Below are 22409 nucleotides of genomic sequence, written 5' to 3' on the forward strand. Positions count from 1 at the left end.
AATGCAGAATCTGAGACCCTAAAATTTACTGATCAATAACCTGCATTTTAAAAAAAGATCCCCAAGTGATTCAAACGCAATTAATGTTTAAGAAACACTATTTTAAAGAGGTTTTAAAACAAACTATTTAACTAAGATAAAGACCAAAAAGATCTCCCAAATGATAATAAACATATCTGTACAGATTTCTTTTAATAGTGGAAGGGCTCAATAATATCATATAAGTTTGTGTTTGAAGTTTATTTTAAAAAAACTTTATACGCATTTGCTTTTCCTTCTGACAAATCCAAGATATGAAATATTACATCTTACAGAATAAATATTGCAAAAAGCATTTCTGATTTTAGATATTTAGATATAACAAATGTTCAGAGCAGTCAAATTTAGTGTCTGCTACAATCAAGACATACAAAGGATAAAAACAGTCTTAATCTGGTAAGACTGATACCTACTGCATAATTTGTGTCACTAATATTAAAAGCCAACTGTAGTCTGAACATGCTATAATAGTATTTATTCAATAAGATATCTGTGGTTAGTTAAGTATCCTAACATTATTGAGACCAATATCACAGATGCATTCTCACATGAGAGAATTAGCTCCAATATTTTAGCCAACTCAGATTGGCTATGTAACAACTATTTGTCAGTGACAAAAAAGAACTAAACAAGAGGATATGTCCAGATCAGAAGAAAGTAATCCCTGTTTTTTAAAAAAATAACATTTAAAATAAAATATTCCATATTAAATTTTTATGAACTTCTCATATCTTCATAAGTAAAGATAACTATTTTAGTAAAAATAACTAGGAAGTAACCTAAGAAATACATAGTAACCTTTCAAATAAATAAACAGTGATTGGAAATTAATTTATCTAGCTACTCTGGATTATGGTGATCTTTTTTACTGGTCTTATTCAATTATCAGATATTAATCAGTGAAGATCAAATAACAGAAATGATACACGATGACCAAATTATTCTTTCCAAGTTATGACATTTAATCAATTGAGCAGAACCATATAATTTCAGAGAAAAGGTGTATTAAATGATTATCTAGATTTTTGATTTCAAGATGATTTTAAGACAATTATTTCCCCCTTTTTTCTTCTCAGAACTTACTCAAAGGAGAACTAAAATACAATAGGAACTCCATCTTTGATAAAACTAGAAGAAATTTGTAAATCAAAGCTAATATTCACGAAGACATAGTAAAGAGGAGATTAACTGACTTAGCAGAACAGAATAAGCAGAAACATAGAAATAAGCGAGAAACAAAGTGATCAACCCAATAGGACTCAGGAGTTATATATAGGTTCCAGGTTCAGGGGTGAGGCTTGGGTTGGAAAACAGAGAGACTGGCTGAATACCTGTGAGGAGCAGTCAGACATTTAAGACTCCATCCCAAACTGCACAGCCAGATAATTATTCTCTAAAGAGACTAAACCAGAAAGACCCTGGGCTAGAAGATATTGGGTATAGATGAGGAAGAGATAACACTAAATTGAAAATGAGGATTAAGTGAACATATGCATGATAAACAGTGAGATCCTTAGCCCCTTTTCTACTCTCAGCTCCCAAAATGCTGGCAGCCAGCATTTATAATTCACTAGACAGAAACAGGCAGATGTGTCTCTCAAGAAATTAAACAGCCACAGAGAAAAGACTTAAAGATATTGACATTTCGGGGTTCTCAAAGAAATGGAGACGCTTCTGTCCAATCACTGGTATACTAGGAATTCTAAAATGTTCCCAAGATTACCCAGCTCTGGTGTACACACTCTATATAATCTTTGGGACTGTGAATTTGATAGATTTTATCCCCATGATTAGGTTATGCTATATAGCATAGTTGACCTGAAGATAAGAAGGTTATCTGGGTGGGCCTGACCTTATCACATGACCCCAGGAAGACCAAAGAGATTTCTTTGGCTGGTTGGAGAAAAGGAAATCAGAGATTCAAAGCACAAGGATTCCACAATGCCATGCTGATGTGAAGATGGGGGGAATGTGGGCGACCTCAAAGAGGTGAGAGCAGTTTCAGCTGACAGTCTGTATGAATATCAGGATCTCAGTCCCACAATTCCAAGGAATTAAATTCTGCTGCCAACAATAATAAACTTGGAAATGGATTTTCTTCTACAGCCTACGGATGAGAACTCAGCTTAGCTGACATCTTGATTGATTGTTAGCTATTATAAAGAAAACGGAAAAAAAAAGGGAATAAACACAGAAATGAGAAAAATGAAGCAACTATTAGCATCCTATAAAAAGGAACTCTACCTCCAAAAGTAGCTCCTTTCAGCTGAAATCTACCTTCATGTAGCATCTTTAAGCCTGGTTCTGCCTCTTCGAACCACAGAAAACAAATATCCCTTATATTCAACTTGAGTCTTCTCATCTGCAGGAGAAACATTCCCTGTTCCTCTTATGACATGTTTTCAAATAATTTCACAATCCTCATTTCTCTCAGGTAAACTCCTAAAGCAACATCAAATTTCAGGCAAATGCTAAATTATATCACTGCTACCCTGTACAGTTTTCCATACTCAAGGAAAGAACCTTGCATGTGCCCCTACTATGTTTTCATCTGTATTTGGTCAACATTCCCTTAATAATCCATTCTAGAATTTTACCCAGGATAGAAATCAAACTTAACCATGAGTCCTTCAAATATTTAGATGCTGTGTTATGAGATATTTATTGAAAGCATTATCAAACAGCAATAGGTCAGTTTTATGCTATAATGAAATCAGTTTATATGCATTGAATGTACAAAATCTAGCATTGGTTCAGGGTGCTCAAGCCATGAACAATTAATGTTCACCATATATTTATGTCCACTTTAGGAAAGTTAAGAAAATATGGTTATTTTAAATGATCATAGAGATTTAGAGTTACTATTCCCTTATATTTAAGGCATATTATATATTATGATGTTTACTCTTGGTTATGTATATAAACTCTAATTAAAACACTTCTTATGAAGACAATATAATGATGATCCACTTTACAAAAATATAATGATGATTCACTTTACAAGGTTTTAAAAGACAATCTGTGACAAAAAAAGTGGAGGGAATTATACACAGTCAATTCTTATTATTCATGGTAGTTATGTTCTGTAAAGTCACTGGGAACACTGAACTAATGAATACTGAACCACTGCTCCAAGGGGAAATACAGGGCTAGGTGCCTGAAGTCTCTGGCCACAGCAGTTGCATTAACCAGTCAATACATAAGCTTGTTTTATGTGTGTTTTTATTTAAATACAATCTTATTTAATATATTATACTTGATTTATTAACATTGAACTCACAGCCAACAGCACTATAACTCATGCTGAAAAGGCTTATCTAATAATACACGTATATTCTACAAAAGGCACATCACAGCCTTTTCACATTTAGGAACACTAGATAGCACTTAAGCATTATACTTGGGGGCCATTTGAAATCACCAACAAAAGGCACAAAAATGTGGAAAATGTGGCACTAAGTAGACCATGGAAAGGACACTTGTTTACAGTATGAGAGCTGAAACAAGAAGGCAGAGAGCATCACCTCAGCGGAAAACATGCACGCAGAACAACTCAAAATTTTCACCGTTCTGTGCATTTCTATGAAAGACTGAGAAAGCACTATAATTTGGGTGTATAAATACGTTTTATAAAGTAGGTGAATTTTCAAAGATGGAATTCAGGACTAATGAAAACTAACTGTATAAGAAGTCTCTGTTTGGACTTCCCTGGTGGCGCAGTGGTTAAGAATCCGCCTGCCAATGCAGGGGACACGGGTTCGAGCCCTGGTCCAGGAAGATCCCACATGCCACGGAGCAACTAAGCCTGTGCACCACAACTACTGAGCCTGTGCTCTACAGTCCATCAGCCACAACTACTGAGCCCATGTGCCACAACTACTGAAGCCCACGCGCCTAGAGTCCGTGTTCCGCAACAAGAGAAGCCACCGCAATGAGAAGCCCACACACCGCAACACAGTAGCCCTGCTCGCCGCAACTAGAGAGAGCCCACGCGCAGCAACGAAGACCCAATGAAGCCAAAAAAAATAAAAAAAGAAGTGTCTGTTTATAAGGTTTACAACAACCTGTCAATTTTATTCTGGTAATGAAACTATGCTTGTATGAAATGTTGCATGTTATGCTCTAGAAAGTAATCCATTAACCTTTATTAATAGTCTTATACTAAATATCCAACATCAGACATTTATAATAACTGGAGTTTTTAAGAGTTATGTAGAACTTTGGAAAATTAGGCTTATTATATATGTAGAGTTTGCAGACTTACCTGCAGCTTCTAGTAAAGCTTCCAGTCTAGCTTGTGTTTCTGGATCTACTGTCCTGAGGTCTGCACCATCAGCAGTACCTGACAAGAGTAACTTGGAAGCCGTTTCCAGCATTGGATTTTCCAAATCATCCTGATCCAAAATGAAAGACTCCACCTAGAAAACAAATACCAAAAAAAGAAGAAAGGGAGGAATGAAAGGAGAAAAGGAAAGTGGGAAGAGAAATAAACAGAAGAAAAAGGAAGAGAAGAGAAAAATATTTTAACATCAAAATCAATGATAAATACAATGCAATCCTGAATAATTTCAATGGGATAGATAAGCCCACAGTTTAAAGGAGAAAATTACATTTGTAGAATAATTTAAGAATATATTATTCATATCATATGTAGTCTATTTTCTTTTCTTACTGAAATCATATGTATTCTTTTCTATTCTAATTTCATGGGGGAAGGGTAGTATATGGGAGAGGTTATGAGGTTAATACTTAGACATGAAACCTTTGACTTTGGTAGAGGACCTAAATTAGCTGTTCTTAAATCTTTTGTTCTCAGGACACCTTTATACACCTATAAAGTAGTGCTGCTCCCAAGGACTTCATATAAGGGTTATATTTATTAATATTTACTGTATTTGAAATCAAACTACAATATCAAAAAATCAAAACATTAATATCACTACTGGTTTCATTACAAAAGTTTTTAAGTACTGGAACGCTGTCAAGCCCAGGCAAATAAAATTTCCAAAATTCTAGTTTGTGCTTGAAAGCTTAATTTTATCATTGGTGACAAATACTGTTGATTGTTTCCCTTAAAGGCTCACTCGATCATTTCTGAGAACATTTGCCAAATGCCCAAGTTTGATAGGCATAGTGTGTCTGTCTTTTATATTTTTCCAGCAAAAAAAGACATTTCATGAAAAAAAAAGTGGACTGTTCACCTCACATCTCAAAAAAGCCCAAGTGCTTTTCCCTCAAACACCACCATACTTTCATATGCATAAGTGCTTTATGTGTTCCTCCCATTTTGTCACACAATAACATTAAAAGGACATGTATTCAAAAGTGGAAATTTCAAAAAATTAATAATTATTGCTCTATCAAGATTATTCTTCAGGTGAAACTGGTTTTTCATTTTATTTTTTTAACTGTGAGTATATATGGCAGTGATAACTACAATGATGCTAGCACAATTTTGTGCCATGGTCTTAAGAGGCCAGCAGTTTTACCTACCATTGCTTTTGTATCATCAGTGCAAATATCAACCCAGTAAAAAGGCAAGTAACATATTAGTATTGTGATGAAAACATTTTTGACCTCTTGAACATCCTGAAATGATTTCTGGGAACTTGAGAGGGCTGCAGACCATACACTGAGAACCACTGATACAATAACATACACCAGATTCAATTAAAAGAAATGTAAAGAATTAGAAAATAGCAACTCTTAAGACATGGGGAAAAGTTTTGTTTTGACATCCCTTGTCATAGTGCTACTTACAAATAGGTATAAAGATATAATTCTTTACAGTTTGCTGATAAAAAGTTGATAATTATTATATAAAATATCACTAACATGATCAGGTGAAATTTATTTCACAAGTCTAAAGTACTTCTAACACTGTAATAACTAAAATAGATATAAAAGTTATTAATAACCTAGAATACAATTACCCTCATGCCTAGTATCTAGCTGTCAGAAATAAGATTTAAAAACTTCAGAAATAAATTCTTAACCAACATAGCATCAGAACTCTATTGTTCCATCTTTAAAAGTCACCTGTCTAGCAACCAGGCATAAATCCTATATCAATACATATTTAATACTGAATGTTAAATTTAGGGGGAAATAATATGCTTCTTTCTAAATTTCCATTAAGCTAATGCAGTTTAATATGAAATAACATTTCAGATTTCTAATATTTCAAATATAAATAGACACCGAATACTCTGAAAATAATCTCCGTAAATATTTGAAAATTTTCAAGAATTTTGCTCTATATTAACCTTAAAAATCTATATGATAGGAAGGAGTTAAGAAAAAAACAATAATGTTTTTTAAACTTTATTTTTAAAGGCAGTAGTGAAAGCCTAAGTGTTATACATTAGGAAGGGGACTTTTCAGCATGGTTTGGTCATAGACACATGTGATTCAATATTATAGCCTGGTAAAAACTATGTCCTCCTATCTTTAACCATGGTCCAGACGATGAGTCTTTCTAGAGAAAAAGGTGCATCCCAATGAAATTTTCTCTGTTAAAATATCTACAATTTTTCAATCCAATGGGAGAAGACAAAAAAAAAAAAAAAAGAGAGGAAATAATCATGGAAAAATGAACACAGGTTAAAATGAACAGGTGAAAAATTAAATAATGTTTCAGATTAAGGTTTTAGAAAACAAAAGATATCAAAGAGCAGTGCAAAGTGCCAAACCAAAAGTACAGATCAAAGGTACTAAGACTGTTTGAAGGAGACAATGCATGCAGAAAGAATATGAAAGGATTTTGACCAAAATAACTAACTGATATAAGCAAAAAGGAGAAGAAGGAATGTAGCACTGGTAGACAAGCATAAAATTTCTATATGCTAGAATACAGGGTTTACTATAGGAAAAGTCGGAAAGCTACAAGTTAGATCACAGAAGGTATTAAATTTCAATCAAAAGTGATTTGCTGACACAAGGTCCCCTTATGCCACATTGTATCTTAACTAAGTTTGGTGAAAATTTACTAAGAAAAATGCATCTCTATCTTTTCATGAGGGATACTAAGTGCAGAAGAAATATGTTTTCTTATTGATTTAAAACGTCTCCATAAAAGTTCTTTTTTTTTGGCCGCGCAGCACAACTTGTGGGATCTTAGATCCCTGATCAGAGATCCAACCCGTGCTCTCAGCAGTGAAAGCCCGCAGTCCTAACCACTGGACCGCCAGGGAATTCCCATCCATAAAAGTTTTCATATTGATTTTTAAAGCCCACTATTCTTGATATGTGAAAAACTTGATAACTTAAAAATCAGTAGATTCAAGTGACTATGAAATACTATATATAGATTTTTTAAAAGACATTAGGATGAAAGAAAAGAATAGGAATGGATGTTTATTATATTCTCTCCCACCCCACCCCCCCCAGTTTAAGATTAATGAAGAATAAACTAATTTCAAGGATACTGTTAGGATCTAAAGACCTAGGTACCATTTCTGCTTCATCTGCTACCTGTGAGACCTAACCAAGTCTCTCAGCCATCTCTAGATGCTTATTCTGCGTAATTTTTTCATGAATTTTTCACATGACTTATTATATATATTTACTGTCTTTCTAAACTCCATGGAAATAGGCACTTTGGAGCACTGATATATATACAGCAACTAGAACTATGCTCATCACATTGTCAGGACTCAAATAACTCTTGAATAAATAAAAGATGATTTGGGGACCCTTCCCTTTCAGATTCTAAAATGTTGCAGTGTATTTGGAGAAGGGAGAGGTAGTTACAAAAAATAAATTTAAAGGTATATTTTATAGATACAGAAAAATCAAATATTAGGTAGCAGGTAGGGAAAAATGCTATCTTCATTGATTTATTAAACCTTTATTACAAACAGTCTTTGTACAAGAGATACTGATGTTTACTACTATGAGATGTGTAAAATTAAGCCTACTACCTAGGAGCTTGTTTCTTTAATGTGAGAGTAAAATTATACAATAACAATAATACAAGGTAGAAAGTGCATAAGATGAAGAAAGGAGAAAAAAAAAGAGCCATAGGAGTTCTGAAGAGGTAGCAGAAGAGGACTTCCTCCTTTAACACCAATTCCTCTTTTCCCACCTGGAAAAGTTCTTGTGCTACATTACAGAACAAGTAGAGAGACTGATAAAAGGAGATGCAGTCTTATAAAAATACAAAAATAAGTAATCCTTTATTCAAATGTCAACTAAGTTATGGGCATATACCTCTTTAACATGTCCTTAGTTGAGGAAATTCAGATTGAAAACTAAAATGCATTTTCCCATTGAAACCTAACTCATTTTTATCATATTGTTTCTATAGAAAAAAATTCATTTTGAATAATGGCCAAGTTCCGGAACATTAAAAATGGTCTGAATAAGAAATTCACATAAATATTCTGAAACATTTTCCTTAAATGAAATGTATAAATAACTTTCCTGAAGAGTGGAGAGACAGAAGGAAAGGGATGTCCTTATTAAGTTTATTCATCCTTAAGGGAAATAATGTCAAAGTTATCAATATTCAAAGCATGACAATTTAAGTTATATCTAAACTATTTGGATGTGCTGTTTTGACTAGCTGGATATTTTATGAAATGGTGTTTGTGCATAAAATTCTGGTCTAATACAAAGAACCATCAAAATGCAAGGGTCTTAGAAATCACCACGTTCAATTCATTGCTACAGATGAAAAAACAAAGCACAGGATCCGTATATAAATAGCAAGTTTCTACATACCTAACACCAAGAGATCAGTTATCCAATTAACAAGTTCAATATTCTTTCCACCAGAAAAAGAGGCTGTTGTTTGACTCTGCTCTAGAAAAGCTGACTTTAAATTCTATATTTAAGGGATAAAGCTGTTAATACCTGAACCCAATGTTTAATTACTAAAAGTGAGACAACCAAACATTATATGCCCCTGATTTATGCAACATAAAATACACAGTACCTCCTATGAAGTACTCTTGCCTCCCTGAAATAACTTCCAGTTTATAAAAATTATTAAGGCAAATATCAGGAAAAATTTAAATCAGGGCTCCTCAATCTTGGCACCATTGACATTTTGAGCCAGATAATTCTTCGTTGTTGGGAGCTGTCCTATACATACACTTCAGGATGTTCAGCAGCATCCCTGGCCTCTACCCACTAGATGCCAGTAGCAACCCTATCACAGGTTGTGATACTAAAAATACCTCCAGACATTGCCAAATGTCCCCCTGGAGGAAAAAAAAAACAAAACCCTGGGGGTGGGAAACTGGGAACCACTGAGTTAAACAGAAGCACACAGACTAAACTAAAATCTAGAACATGTTTTAAAAGAGAGAGACAGAGACAGTAAAAGGGAAGAACCGTTCTAAATTAAAGAAATTCCAGAGACATAACCATCAAAATAATATAGACCTTATTTGAAATTTTCAAGGAAAATGAAGAAATCTGAATATGAACTGTGCATTAAATAGTATAAAGGAATTACTCTGGTTAGGTAAGAAAATGCCCTTATCTTTTAGAGATGCATATTGTAGTATACAGAAATATTGTCAGGAATTTAAAACAAAGTGGTGTGGCGAATTCTTGATACTGGTGATCTGAAAAAGAGATTTATAGAGGCTTTATTTTACTAGTCTCTATACTTGTGTGCACATTAAATCCTTTTAGTTTTTAAAGATTAAAGGTGATGTTTTACTGCAGAGGTTGCTTTTGTTTAAAAAAATTATTTAATGGTAATACTATTCAATTAACAAAGTATTTTTTAACCAGTTTGCAGGGCAGAAATAGAGACACAGATGTAGAGAACAAACGTATGGACACCAAGGGGGGAAAGTAGGGATGGGGTGGTGGTGGGATGAATTGGGAGATTGGGATTGACATGTATACAACTAATATGTAAAAAACAGATAACTAATAAGAACCTGCTGTATATATTAAAAAAATAAAATTCAAAAAAAGTTTTTTTTTTTTTTTTTTTTGCGGTACGCGGGCCTCTCACTGTTGTGGCCTCTCCCATTGCAGAGCACAGGCTCCGGACACGCAGGCTCAGCAGCCATGGCTCAGGGTGCTAGCCGCTCCGCGGCATGTGGGATCTTCCCGGACCGGGGCACGAACCCGTGTCCCCTGCATCGGCAGGCGGACTCTCAACCACTGAGCCACCAGGGAAGCCCCCCCAAAAAAGTACTTTTTACTTTCTCCCCAAAATAAACTTAACACAAATGCTTAACAATAAAAAGCAAGGTCTTTTAACAATGGTCAGAGCTGAATGAATTTGTTTATGCTATTAATGGCATTCCCAATCCTTGTATATTCAAAACACAAAGTCACATGAAAATGTGGAAATGTAGCATCATTTGGACCAATGGTGAAAATTAGCATAACATTTCAAATTAACTCCTCTTCAGAACAAATGTATTATCACTGCTATATAAGAGAAGAGCAGTCCATTTGGTAGTATAATAAACTGGTATTCACTCCAAAGAATAAGGATACAGTATATTCTGATTAACTAGACATCATATATACAAATTCTATTCAATTTAACAAATGTTCACTGCCAATTACATACTATGTGCAAAGCAGTAGGACAGCCACAGGAGAATGATAATCCAAAATGATTTTTTTTTTTTTTAAGGAGGTAAAGGTTTGTGTTTTTGTTTTTATCTCTGTTTTTTGTTTCTAAAGATGGGCAGAGATTAGAACATATTTCTAAGCAAATGAAGGAAATGGAAAATGTAAGATAGATGACAAAAAGGGAGAAGCGTTACCTCTGAGGGAAGAAGGGAAGTATCGACATCCTAAATCTGGGCATGATGGAGAGCATTTTACTGATGCTAAACAAAGTGTGTATGTGCTCGTTAACAACAGAGATAGTGTTTCCAAGTTCCTCTTGGAAACAAGAAGGGTAGACTGGCAAAAATTATCTGTTCCATTGTTAATACCTATATCTCCATATAGCATTCGTCACATTACTTGTTTGCTTGACTTGATTCCCCACTGGGTGGCAAACATGTCTCTCATTCTGAATCAGCCCCACGTTAACTAGTACGATGCTTGCTGAATTATGAAAATGGTAGCAGTGGACCACAGGTAATACATAAAACTGCTTGTTACCAAAAAGCCTACAGAAGTCTGCTGGAAAGCTATTTGGACACCAAGGCGGAACCGAAGAGTAAAGATTAATAATAAGAGGATCTGGCTACCCAAAGGTCTCTGCCCAGGCAGGAAAACGAACTTCTGTAACTTCAACGTTTATATTTGCTTAATTTTAGTGCTCCCGAGGACTTGGATAGGAACAGGACTTGGTATAATCACAGTGTTATGGAAAAGTGGTTAAAACGTTTCCCGAGTGCCTCCTTCAGGGCAGCTTAAAAGGGTTCTCGGGGGCTTCCCTGGTGGCGCAGTGGTTGAGTCCGCCTGCCGATGCAGGGGACACGTGTTCGTGCCCCGGTCCGGGAGGATCCCACATGCCGCGAAGCAACTGGGCCCGCGAGCCATGGCCGCTGAGCCTGCGCGTCCCGAGCCTGTGCTCCGCAACGGGAGAGGCCACAACAGTGAGAGGCCCGCGTACCGCACAAAAAAAAAAAGAAAAAGAAAAAAGGGTTCTCGGAGGAGAAACTGCTGCTGCGTTCACACTCTGCCGTGCCCAAAAGTGACCCACCGAGATACTGAACCCAGGCCGCGGGCTTCCCCTGCGGCGGGCGCCGGGGAAACCCCAAAATGATTTTTTTAATAATCAATGCCTTCCACAAATATAAATATAGAAAGGCAACTCTATGTACAAATAGCTAACTATATCAAACAAGACTGGAAAACAGTACAAAATAGATACTAATACAGTGATTGTACAGAGGAAGAAAAAGACAATTCTGAATGAAAATAGTAAAAAGAATAATGCTTGAGTAAGATGGGGCCTTTCAGTATCATGCTGAGAAGTTCAGAATTTATATGGTAGCTTACTGAAGGGTTTAAGCATCAAAATAAATACTCAGCGTTCTAGAAAGATAGAGGCCACGTGAAAGATGGTTTTGGATAGACAGGACAACAGAGACAAAGAAACCAATTAGGAATTATCAATCATTTGATCAATATATCAAATGAAAGATTATGCAAGGTGGGGATAGGAAAAAGGGTCAGTCTTCCAGAGTAAACATACTTTAAAAAACGAGAATGCTAGCAACTACAGAATTTGGATTTCTTGACCTTTAACACTCCCCATCCTCCCATCTCATCACTATCCACCAATTTATTACTGCTTTTGTTGTTCTGGAAACCACCCTCCACTTATCATTGAATGTCAAGCTGGTAATCTGAACTTCAAGATGATAATAATATTAAAAGGCTGTATATAGAAAGGTAAATATTAAAAAAGAGATTAATTTGAATCTATGATAATTTTATAACACTGATTGAATAAATTCTTAATAGTTTACACTATGTCTCTCAAACAAGCCCAGAAAAATATGGTATGTGTTCTTCCAAGTTCTTTGAATACAAACACATATTTATTATAAGAAACAGTCATCATCATAGTCATCATAATTATTTTCTTCTGTACATCATAATTATTTTCTTCTGTACATGGTCCTAAAATCTAATAAAAATTTCTTTGCTCTGTATTTTTTATAGTCTTTTTTGGGGGGGGTGGGTATAGTTGTTTTACAATGTTGTATTAGTTTCTACTGCACAGCAAAGTGAAGTAGAGTTCCCTGTGTTATACAGCAGGTTCTCATTAGTTATCTATTTTATACATATTAGTGTATATATGTGAATCCCAGTCTCCCAATTCACCCCACTCTATAGTCTTAAATAGGGTAAAATTCAGCTAAAATACTGCAACTCTTAATAAAGAGTAAATTATTCCAAAATTAATACATTTGGGGTGTAATTTTTCTGTACTACTGGAGTCCCTGAACACTGATTTATGTATACATTAAAATAAAATAAGAAAATAAAATAAAAGCCCACTTAAAGTCCTTGTAAAAAGAGTATCAATTAATAGTCTGACATTATGGTATTAGTATCCTGCAATTAAAGCAAATAAAACTAAAGTGAACCTGACTAAAATAAATTTAGCTTTCAGAAGTCTATTCATTAAGAAAACACTGATTTATACCTATATTCTTTCATTCATACTCATCTATCCATCTAATAAATTTTAGTTAAGATCTAGGAATGTGCTAAGCATCAGTGGTATACTGCAAAACACAGCAGTGTTCTCACACAGCTAATACAAGACATGACGTCTTTTCTTACGCTTCAAAGTACTTACCTGCCTGCAACAACTCAGTATTAAATCATCAATACAATATGAAATTTTTGACATTAATTATAAACTTTATAAAGTGAACAAATTATTAATGTTTAAAATAAGTAAAAATTGTATGGAATTCTCAAATCTAGAGTTTTTAAGTAGATTTTTTGCTAACAGAATTAGTTATAGATTATTTCAAGGGTTTCCTTAAGTTCGATATCAATAATACAATGTAATGTAATTATAAATTTAGCCTACTTCTGTTATTTATCATTATTCATCAATTATCATAAAAAGAGCCTCAAAATAAAACAATTTCCTGTAGGATGGCATTAAAATGCACATGCAGATATACACACACATACAGATTACACACCTACACACAGAGTCATGACCTGGTAAAATTTGAGAATTCCAAGGATATAAAGTCTAGAAAGATTCCAGGGGGGTGTTGTTAATAAGAGAATTAAAACTCAGATTGATATTAGACTTTCCAGATACAAAACTAGATGCTAGAAGACAATTTGCAACGAAAAGAAATGAAGCACAATTATTTCTAAAAAGTCTAAACTGTAGAACAAGGTAATTTTTTAGAGATGTAAGCACTCTGAAAATTTAAAAGCCACAAACATTTCTGAATTTAGAGAATGTATGCCTTAACAACAAAAATGAATCCAAGAAAAGGACAGCCTTGGAATCATAAGACTAAGGAGTTAGAAAAGAAACTAGTAGAATATAATCTTTCATTAACATTTCAGGTAGTTGTTAATAAATAATTCCTTAAAGTTAAAAAAGTAAAAGCATATTAAAACAAATATATTACTAAAATTTCAAATTATTTAAAAAACAGTAAAGTCAAGTTTGAATGAAATAATGTCAAAAGCCTATGTTAAGGGAAAGGGAGCAACTAGTTACAAACAGTGTTTAATGCAATCCAATGCCTGCTGAAGAACAGGAAGAAAACATATTTTTCAAACTGGGAGGGAAATAGAATTTTAAAAACTCCAATTCAGTTAAAGACAAGGGGGTGGGGTGTGGGATAATAAGAAAATACATCTTCGCCATAATCTTCAATGTTAGGAAAAAGAACAAAGACCAAAAGACCAAGTTAATATAAAAGTGAATGGGAAAATTCCTCTTATTTTAAAACTGACATGTAGATTAGGATTTAAAAAAAAAAAAAAGGAAAAACTCAACTATATGCTATTACAAGAGAGATCTAAATTTTTTTGTCATAAAAGTTGAAAACAGAGGTGTGAAAAAGCAATCCCAGTCAAAGGTGCCATTATTAATATCAGTCAAAGAAGAATTTAAGGCAAAAAGCATTATATAGAAAAAAAACATTTCATAATGATAATAGATACAATACACCAGGAGTGTGTGATAGCTCAACTTCTTTGTACCCTAACAATATAACAGAAACATATAAAGTAAAAATACTGGAAATGTAAGCAACTGAAAATTCACACAACTTAGTGGGAAACTTTCCACACATCTTTCTCAGAAAATGAGGAAATCAAGTAGATTATGCAAAGATATGGACAATTCAGAAATAGAATTAATGAACTACACTTATATATCATAGTAAAATAGACCTGATCATATCTTAAGCAAAGGAAAATCTCAACAGATTTTTTTAATACATTTTTAAAATTAATTACATTCTTGGTCCATTAAGCTAAAAGAAACTAAATATTATCAATAAAAGAATAACACTGTACTTGAAAATTTAAAAAGAAAAGAAAAAAAGCCTACTCATGAACTCTCAGAATACGGAGGAAAAGAAAATTAAAATTGTGAGCATATTATTTCCAATGGAATTTGGTCATAGCAATCCTTACAGAAAAATTTAGAGCATAAATGTATTCAGAAGAGCACAAGAAAGGTTTAAAATACATAAAAAGCTTCAAAAATAAAATACAAATCAAAATATATCAATATAATTTATAGTGATAAATATAGAAATGAAGTAATTCAGAGAGATACAAAAGTAATTAATAAACCCAAAAATTGCTTCTTGGGTAAGTCTAACAAGAAAGAAACAAGCCTTTGACAAGTCTGATTACAGAAAATCAGAGAAAGAAAAAAATATAAGGAGAAAACTGAGCACAACTATACATCAATAAATGTGAAAGTCTAAACAAAATGGATGGTTTTCTAAGAAAAGAAATCATCAAAATTACCTCAAGGAAAGGTAGAAATGTAATAGAATATACCCATAGAAGAAATCTTAAGGGTAGTCCTTTCAGAAGGAACAGAACATTATTATCTTATTTACGAAGTCCAGAAATCAGATGGTGAAACTCCCTAGCTCATAAGCATAAATAACCCTATTAGCAAACCTAAACAGAAAAAAAAAAACTAAACAAAACAAAAACTTAAATAAAACACCATTAGAAAATTCAGCAGTTGTGTAAAAAGTATAGCACACACATATATGAAAGGGGATCAAGAAGACATTAAGAAATACAATTAATGTGTGATCTTCCCCTACCTGGAATGCTTTTCCCAATGCTTTCATCATTCTTCAGGTCTTAAGTTTATATTTTACCTTCTCAGATGATAATATCAAAGGAGGTACTCTCCTCATCTCTCTACCATACCATTCTCTTTATTTCCTCCACAGTACTACCACAGTCTAAAATTATCTTGTCCTTGGGTACTTGCTTATTATCTCTCTTCTCCATATAAAAAAGAGAGGAACCATTCAGACTTAGTGCTATCACCAAGTTTGTGGCAAAGTTCCTGGCACAATGCAATATCCGATATTGCAAGTATCCAAATACTTGCTGAATAAATACTAAAAATGAGAAACACCATTACCAATATTAGGTCAATGTATTAATGTAATTCACTACATTAAAATGTTAGACGTGAAAAGAATAATGTATCATCTCAACAAAAACACATGATAAAACACAATATCTATTACCATGGAAATACCTGGTAAGCCAAGAAGGACACTTTTGTTCTTGACAATGTTTTCTATCAGAAATCTAAGGCATATATAAATGTAGAAGTTTAAATATTAGAAGCATTCCATTTAAATCAGAAAAGATGCCCAAATCAGAACTAGTAGGGAAAAGATCTGGAAACCTAACCAATGCAATAAGACCAGAAAACAAAACAAAACGAACAAAAAAACAAAATAGTGAAGTAAATACTGAAAAAAGTAAACAACAAAATGCCATCATTTGCAGAAAACATAATAATCCTTCTAGAAATTTCAAGAGAATCAATTGAAAATTAAGTAAATGGTAAGATCAACGTACAAAAATCAATAGATTTCCTATATAGTAGCAATAACCAATTGAAAAATAAAGTGCAAAATGGAAGAAAAGATGTAATTCACAATAACAACAAAAACTACAAAATACCCAGGAGTAAACCTAACAAGAAAAATGTAAGACCTACATGAAAAAAAACGATAAAACTTTACTAAAGGACATAAAAGAACACCTGAAGAAATGGAGAGGCATACCATGTTCCTGGATGGGAAGATTCAATAGTGTAAAGATGTCAATTCTCCCCAAATTAATCTGTAAATTCAATGCACTTCCAATCAAAATCCCAAAGGGATTTTTAATGGAACTTGACATGTTGATTCTAAAGTTCATCTGGAAGAGAAAATACACAGAAATTGCCAAAATTTTTTTGAAAAAGACAATGGGGAGGGGTGCCCTACCAGATGTCAAATATAAAATGACAATCATCAAAACAATGGAGTATTAAATCCAGAACAAATATATTTTGGACCTTTAAAATATGATAGAGATTGTATATCAAGTCAGTGGAAAAAAAGACATATCGTTCAATAAATTATTTTGGGAGAATGGTTACAAAACTGAAAAAATTAGTTAGGTCCCAACCACAGAATATATATTCTAAAAATTCCAGATGAATTAAAATCTACTAGAAACATAAATAAAACTAAAGAAGTAGTGGAAGAAAATATAAGAGACTAAATTACTATAAGAAGGCTTTTCTGGAAAGACACAAAACCTAGAAGCTAGGAAGGAAAAGACTGATAGACTTTGACAGTATAAAAATGAAAAATCCAAAGATTCCATAAAGTAAGACAATTGACAGGTTAGGAGAAAATGTTATAAAATGTGATGAGTATATTATAAACAGAATTATAAAGAATTCCTAAAATTTCAGTAAGAAAAAGGCAAATCCCGCAATGGGCAAAATGATATGAGTAGGCAATTTACACAAGACATAACAAATGACCAATAAATATGCTCAACTTCACTGGGAATCAGGTAAATACAAATTAAAGTGTGGTATTATTCTTTATCCATTGACAGATAATGCCTATTTTGGAGAATAAATTGGCAGAATCTATAATAGACATTTTAAAATGCAGTTTTCCTTCTAAGAATTTAGTGTACAGAAATACTTGTATATGTAAGCAAAAAAATATGTACAAGGATGTTCATTAAAGTATTGATTATAACAGAAAAAAATCTAAGTAATCCATATGCCCATCAACAGAATAAGTTAAATAAATTATACTATGAAATAATAAATAATCATCTAAAGAATAAAGTAGGTCTCATATAAAAGCCTACATCACGACTATCTAAGGTACGTATCCTGCTCATTCTGTCCCTTCACTTTTCATCTCTTTACACTTCATTATTTATCTTTATGAAACTTAACAATATAGTTACATTTTCCCCCCAACTTGTTTATTATCTTCTTCTTACTTGAATATAAATTCACTTAGGCAAGGACCATATTTTGTTCCTTGCTCTGTCCTTTGCAACTAGAACAGAGTCGTAAACATAAAAATATTTCTTGAATAAATACATGAATACTGATGTAGAAAGATATCAACATTACATCAGGTGAAAAATGCCTCAGTAAAGCAGGCGTGGTATGCGTCTGCTTAAGTTGATTTTAAAAACAAAATGTATGTGTACAAGAACACAAACAAAACATTTCAAGATATATAAACCCAAGCGATTAACAGTGTAATCAAAGAGTGAAATCAATGAGAGAATTTTACAGTTTTACTTGTCTGTACCCTTCTATATTGCTTACCTTTAAAAACAACAAAAAAAAGACCACGTAGTTTCCTATTATGTAATCTTCGCAAATAATTTAAAAACAACCTTTAGATCTTCAAAGAAAAATATCAAGAACTTATTTCCATATTTCTAACAAAAATTCCAAAAGAACTACCATAATAATTTGTATTATTTTGAGGTATATAGGATTAACTTGCTGGTACATGTAATTCAGTCTGAAACACACATGCAACCCAATTATTTTTAAATGAATGAAAAAAGTCTTGGCATCAAAGTCAGTCATTGTAAGATTCAGTTACAGCAACTGCTTGGTTTCCCAAGAGAAGAAAAATCAGGAGAATATTATATTCTTTCCCTTCATTTTTTTCCCTTCTGTACCCAATTAAATTTTTTTGAAAGTCAGGTTTATTGAAGTATAATTTCGAATATATTCACCCATGTTTAGTTGTATAAATCTGTGAATTTTGACAACTAGTTACGTAATTGCCACCATAAACAAGATAGACAATATTTCTTATATTCAAAAATTTCTCTTGTTCCTTTATAGGCAATCTCTTACCATTACCCTCTGCCCCTAGTGATCATGTTTTCTGTTACTTTCATTTTCTCTTTTACAGAATGAAATGGAATCATCCAGAGTTTTGAGTGCAGCTTCTTTCACAAATGCACAATGGCTTTAAGATTCATCTACCCTACAGCATGCGTTAGCAGTTCATTCCATTTTATTGCTGAATAAAAGTTTTTTTAAACTTATCTGACTAGGATCTCTAGCACTATGTTGAGTAGGAACGATGAGAATGGGCAACTCTGCCTTGTTCTCAACCTTAGGGGAAAAGCATTCATTCTCATCGTTAAGTATGACATTAGTTCCAGGTTTTTCATAAATACCCTTTATGAGGTTAAAAAAATTCTCAGCAAACACAAGAATTCTCTGAAAATTTTGCTGAAAATTTTTGCTGAAAATTTTTTCAACAATGCATGTTGAATTTTGCCAAATTCTTTCTGTATATATAGTGAGATTATAAAATAATTTTTCTTGAGTATATAAATGTAGTGAATTACACTGATTGATTAGCAAATGTTAAATCAACTTTGCATTCCTAGAATATACACCATTTGTTCATGATGTATAATCTTGTTTATATATTGCTAGATTCTGTTTACTAATATTTTGTTAGGATTTTACATCTAGGTTCATTGCATACTGGTCTATAATTTTCTTATAATATCTTTGCTTGCGTTTTGGTATTAGGGTAATAATGCAGGTCTTATGAGTTGGAAAGTGACTCCTCATCATCTATTTTCTGGAAAAGTTTCTGCAGAATTTGAACTATGTCTTCCTTTAATGTTTCATATAATTCACAGATGAAGCCATTCAGATGTGGAGTTTTCTTTGCTGGAGGGTTTTTAATTAGAAATACTATTTCTCTGTTAGATATAATATTCTGGTTATTTATTTATCTTGAGTGAAATTTGATATTTTGTGTTTTTCACAGAATTGTTCATTTCATCTAAGTTAAATTAGCTGGCAAAGTAATTCATAATACTCCCTTATTAACCTTTTAATGTATATGGATGGGATAGCTTGTCTTTTCTCTCTCTCTTTCAATCACTTTCAATGATTCTTTCAGAGAACCTACTTCCAACTTTCAGTTTTATTTTCTTTGTTGTTTTTATTTTCAATTTCATTAATTTCTACTATTATGTTTATTTATTTATTTTTGTTACTTTATATTCTACTGTTATATTATTGCTTGCATTTTGCCTGCTTTGGTTTAATTTGCTCTTCTTTTTCCAATTTCTTTTCTTTAAATTTATTTTTAATTAATTATTTATTTACTTCTGGTTGCATTGGGTCTTCATTGCTGTGTGCGTACTTTCCCTAGTTGCGTCGAGTGGGGGCAGTTCTTTGCTGTGGTGTGCGGGCTTCCCATTGTGATGGCTTCTCTTGTTTCGGAGCATGGGCTCTAAGCGCGTGGGTTTCAGTAGTTATGGCATATGGGCTCAGTAGTTGTGGCTCACAGGCTCTAGAGAGCAGGCTCAGTAGTTGTGGTGCATGGGCTTAGCTGCTCCCTGGCATGTGGGATCTTCCCAGACCAGGGCTCAAACCCATGTCCCCTGCATTGGCAGGTGGATTCTTAACCACTGCACCACCAGGGAAGTCCTTCAATTTCTTAATGAAGAGCTTGAGGTCACTGACTTTACTCTTTTTTAATATAAGCATTTAATGTTATAAATTTCCCTCTAAGCATTGCTTTAGCTGCATACCACAAATTCTGATTTATTTCATTCAAGTCAAAATATTCTCTAATTTTCCATGTGGCTTCCTCTTTGACCTATATATTATTTTTAAGGTATGTTATTTAATTTCTAGATATTTGGGGGTTTTCCAGAGATCGTTCCATTTTTTATTTTTAGTTTAATTCCATTAGTCAGAGAACACAGAAACTTTTAATCAAAGTCAAAATAAGCTTGAAGTTTTATAGGAATTTTAAATAAAGTTAATGGAATGATAATTGACAGAAAGTCATACTGTACCAAAGCTGTATGCTTAAAAATGATAAAATTTTACTATTCAATAAACATCAAATATGAGAAGGTTAAAAGTCAATTAAAAAGAAAGATTTCTAGTATCAATATTTCTTTTATATTTAACAAAAAAAAGAATGCTCCATTCTAAGAATCCTAAATTTTTGAAGGTGGAAAGGATCTTAAACATCACCTAATCAATGACAACCTATTCTCATGGTTATACATTGAACACTTACACCTTTTTCTAACTCTGAAGTTTTATATTTTAATATCTAGCCTCTATAATTCTATCATTTTGCTATTATCTATTAAATCTGTATTTAACTGCATTCTAGGATCCTAAACCTTTCCTCTTTCGTTTAGTCTATCTGTTCCCTTCTGGATCATTTCTTTCCCGACCAATTCACAAATAAATGTGCCCACCATCTCAAGTATTTTCTAATCACGCCCTTCTGAGCTTCTCTTCCTTGACTAACTCATTTAAATACTAATATGTCCCCTTTGTTTCATCTTGAGTCTTTTTGTTTGTTTAAGTTATATTTAAGTTAGGTAAGTTAACAAGGTAACGTCATCTATAAACACGTTTTTGTTGTGTTTTTTTTGCGGTACGCGGGCCTCTCACTGCCGTGGCCTCTCCCGCCGCGGAGCACACGCTCCAGACGCGCAGGCTCAGCGGCCATGGCTCACAGGCCCAGCCGCTCCACAGCATGTGGGATCTTCCCGGACCGGGGCACGAGCCCGTGTCCCCTGCATCGGCAGGCGGACTCTCAACCACTGTGCCACCAGGGAAGCCCTACAAACACGTTTTAACTGATAATTTCAAATATCAGTTTCCACTGATCTGGATGTGCTACAGGCACCTCAATTAAACATATCTTAAATTGACATCTTTCTGTATTCCCCATCTCCAAGAAAAGAAAGCTCTTCTTCCTCCTGTATTTTTTCTCAGAGGAACGTACAGAGCCTTGCCTTTACTATCTTCACTGTCTCACTGCCTCCACTGCTCAGAGATAATACTCTACAATGGACAGCAACAGAGGGGACAGACTATCATCCAAATAAATGACTGAACCCTATCTAAGTTATATATGTTTTAGGTTTTATATATATAATTTAAATAAATAATATATATATAAAACCTAAAACTTAATCAAGCACAAATAATTAAAAGTCAGATTTCTAAGTATTCCAATTCCTTTTAAAATGTAAATCAGATTTATGACTTTTTTGTTAAAAACTGGCCAATGGTTCCCATTTCACTTAAAGCAATGCCAAAGTCTTTACAATGTCCCAAGGTAGGAAAAATTATTATATTTCACTGACTTATGTAACCAAAGCTCTAAGAACACAATAGGTACTCAATAAAATAATTGCTAAATGAATAATTTCCAATATTTGGGTAAGATCTAAAAAAAAGAATATCCTTGGCATATCAAACAATGGTGAGCAGCAGCATTAGGACACTAGATACTTGCTCACTTAAATTCATAAATATTTCTGTACCATATTTGATAAATTTCAGTAATAACTGGAACAGATCACTGCTATCTATTATAATACTTTCCGTTATC

The 22409-nt window shown here is 33.4% G+C and overlaps 1 protein-coding gene across 10 annotated transcripts in view; it reads right to left on the reverse strand.

The window, feature by feature from the left end:
• The window catches only part of ANKRD17 (ankyrin repeat domain 17), a 161769-nt gene that overhangs the window by 83701 nt on the left and 55659 nt on the right, over positions 1-22409 (reverse strand). For 9 of the 10 annotated variants that reach the window (XM_030877835.3, XM_030877833.3, XM_030877832.3 and 6 more), the window contains exon 2: positions 4304-4457. In XM_030877835.3, coding sequence (XP_030733695.1) covers positions 4304-4457 — 154 coding nt within the window. Of the gene's footprint in view, positions 1-4303; positions 4458-16751; positions 16772-22409 lie in introns of those variants that run through there. The other variant, XM_060299464.1, reaches the window with a different exon arrangement.

This window comes from Globicephala melas, chromosome 5 (genome assembly GCF_963455315.2).
Source record: "Globicephala melas chromosome 5, mGloMel1.2, whole genome shotgun sequence".
Taxonomy (NCBI): domain Eukaryota; kingdom Metazoa; phylum Chordata; class Mammalia; order Artiodactyla; family Delphinidae; genus Globicephala; species Globicephala melas.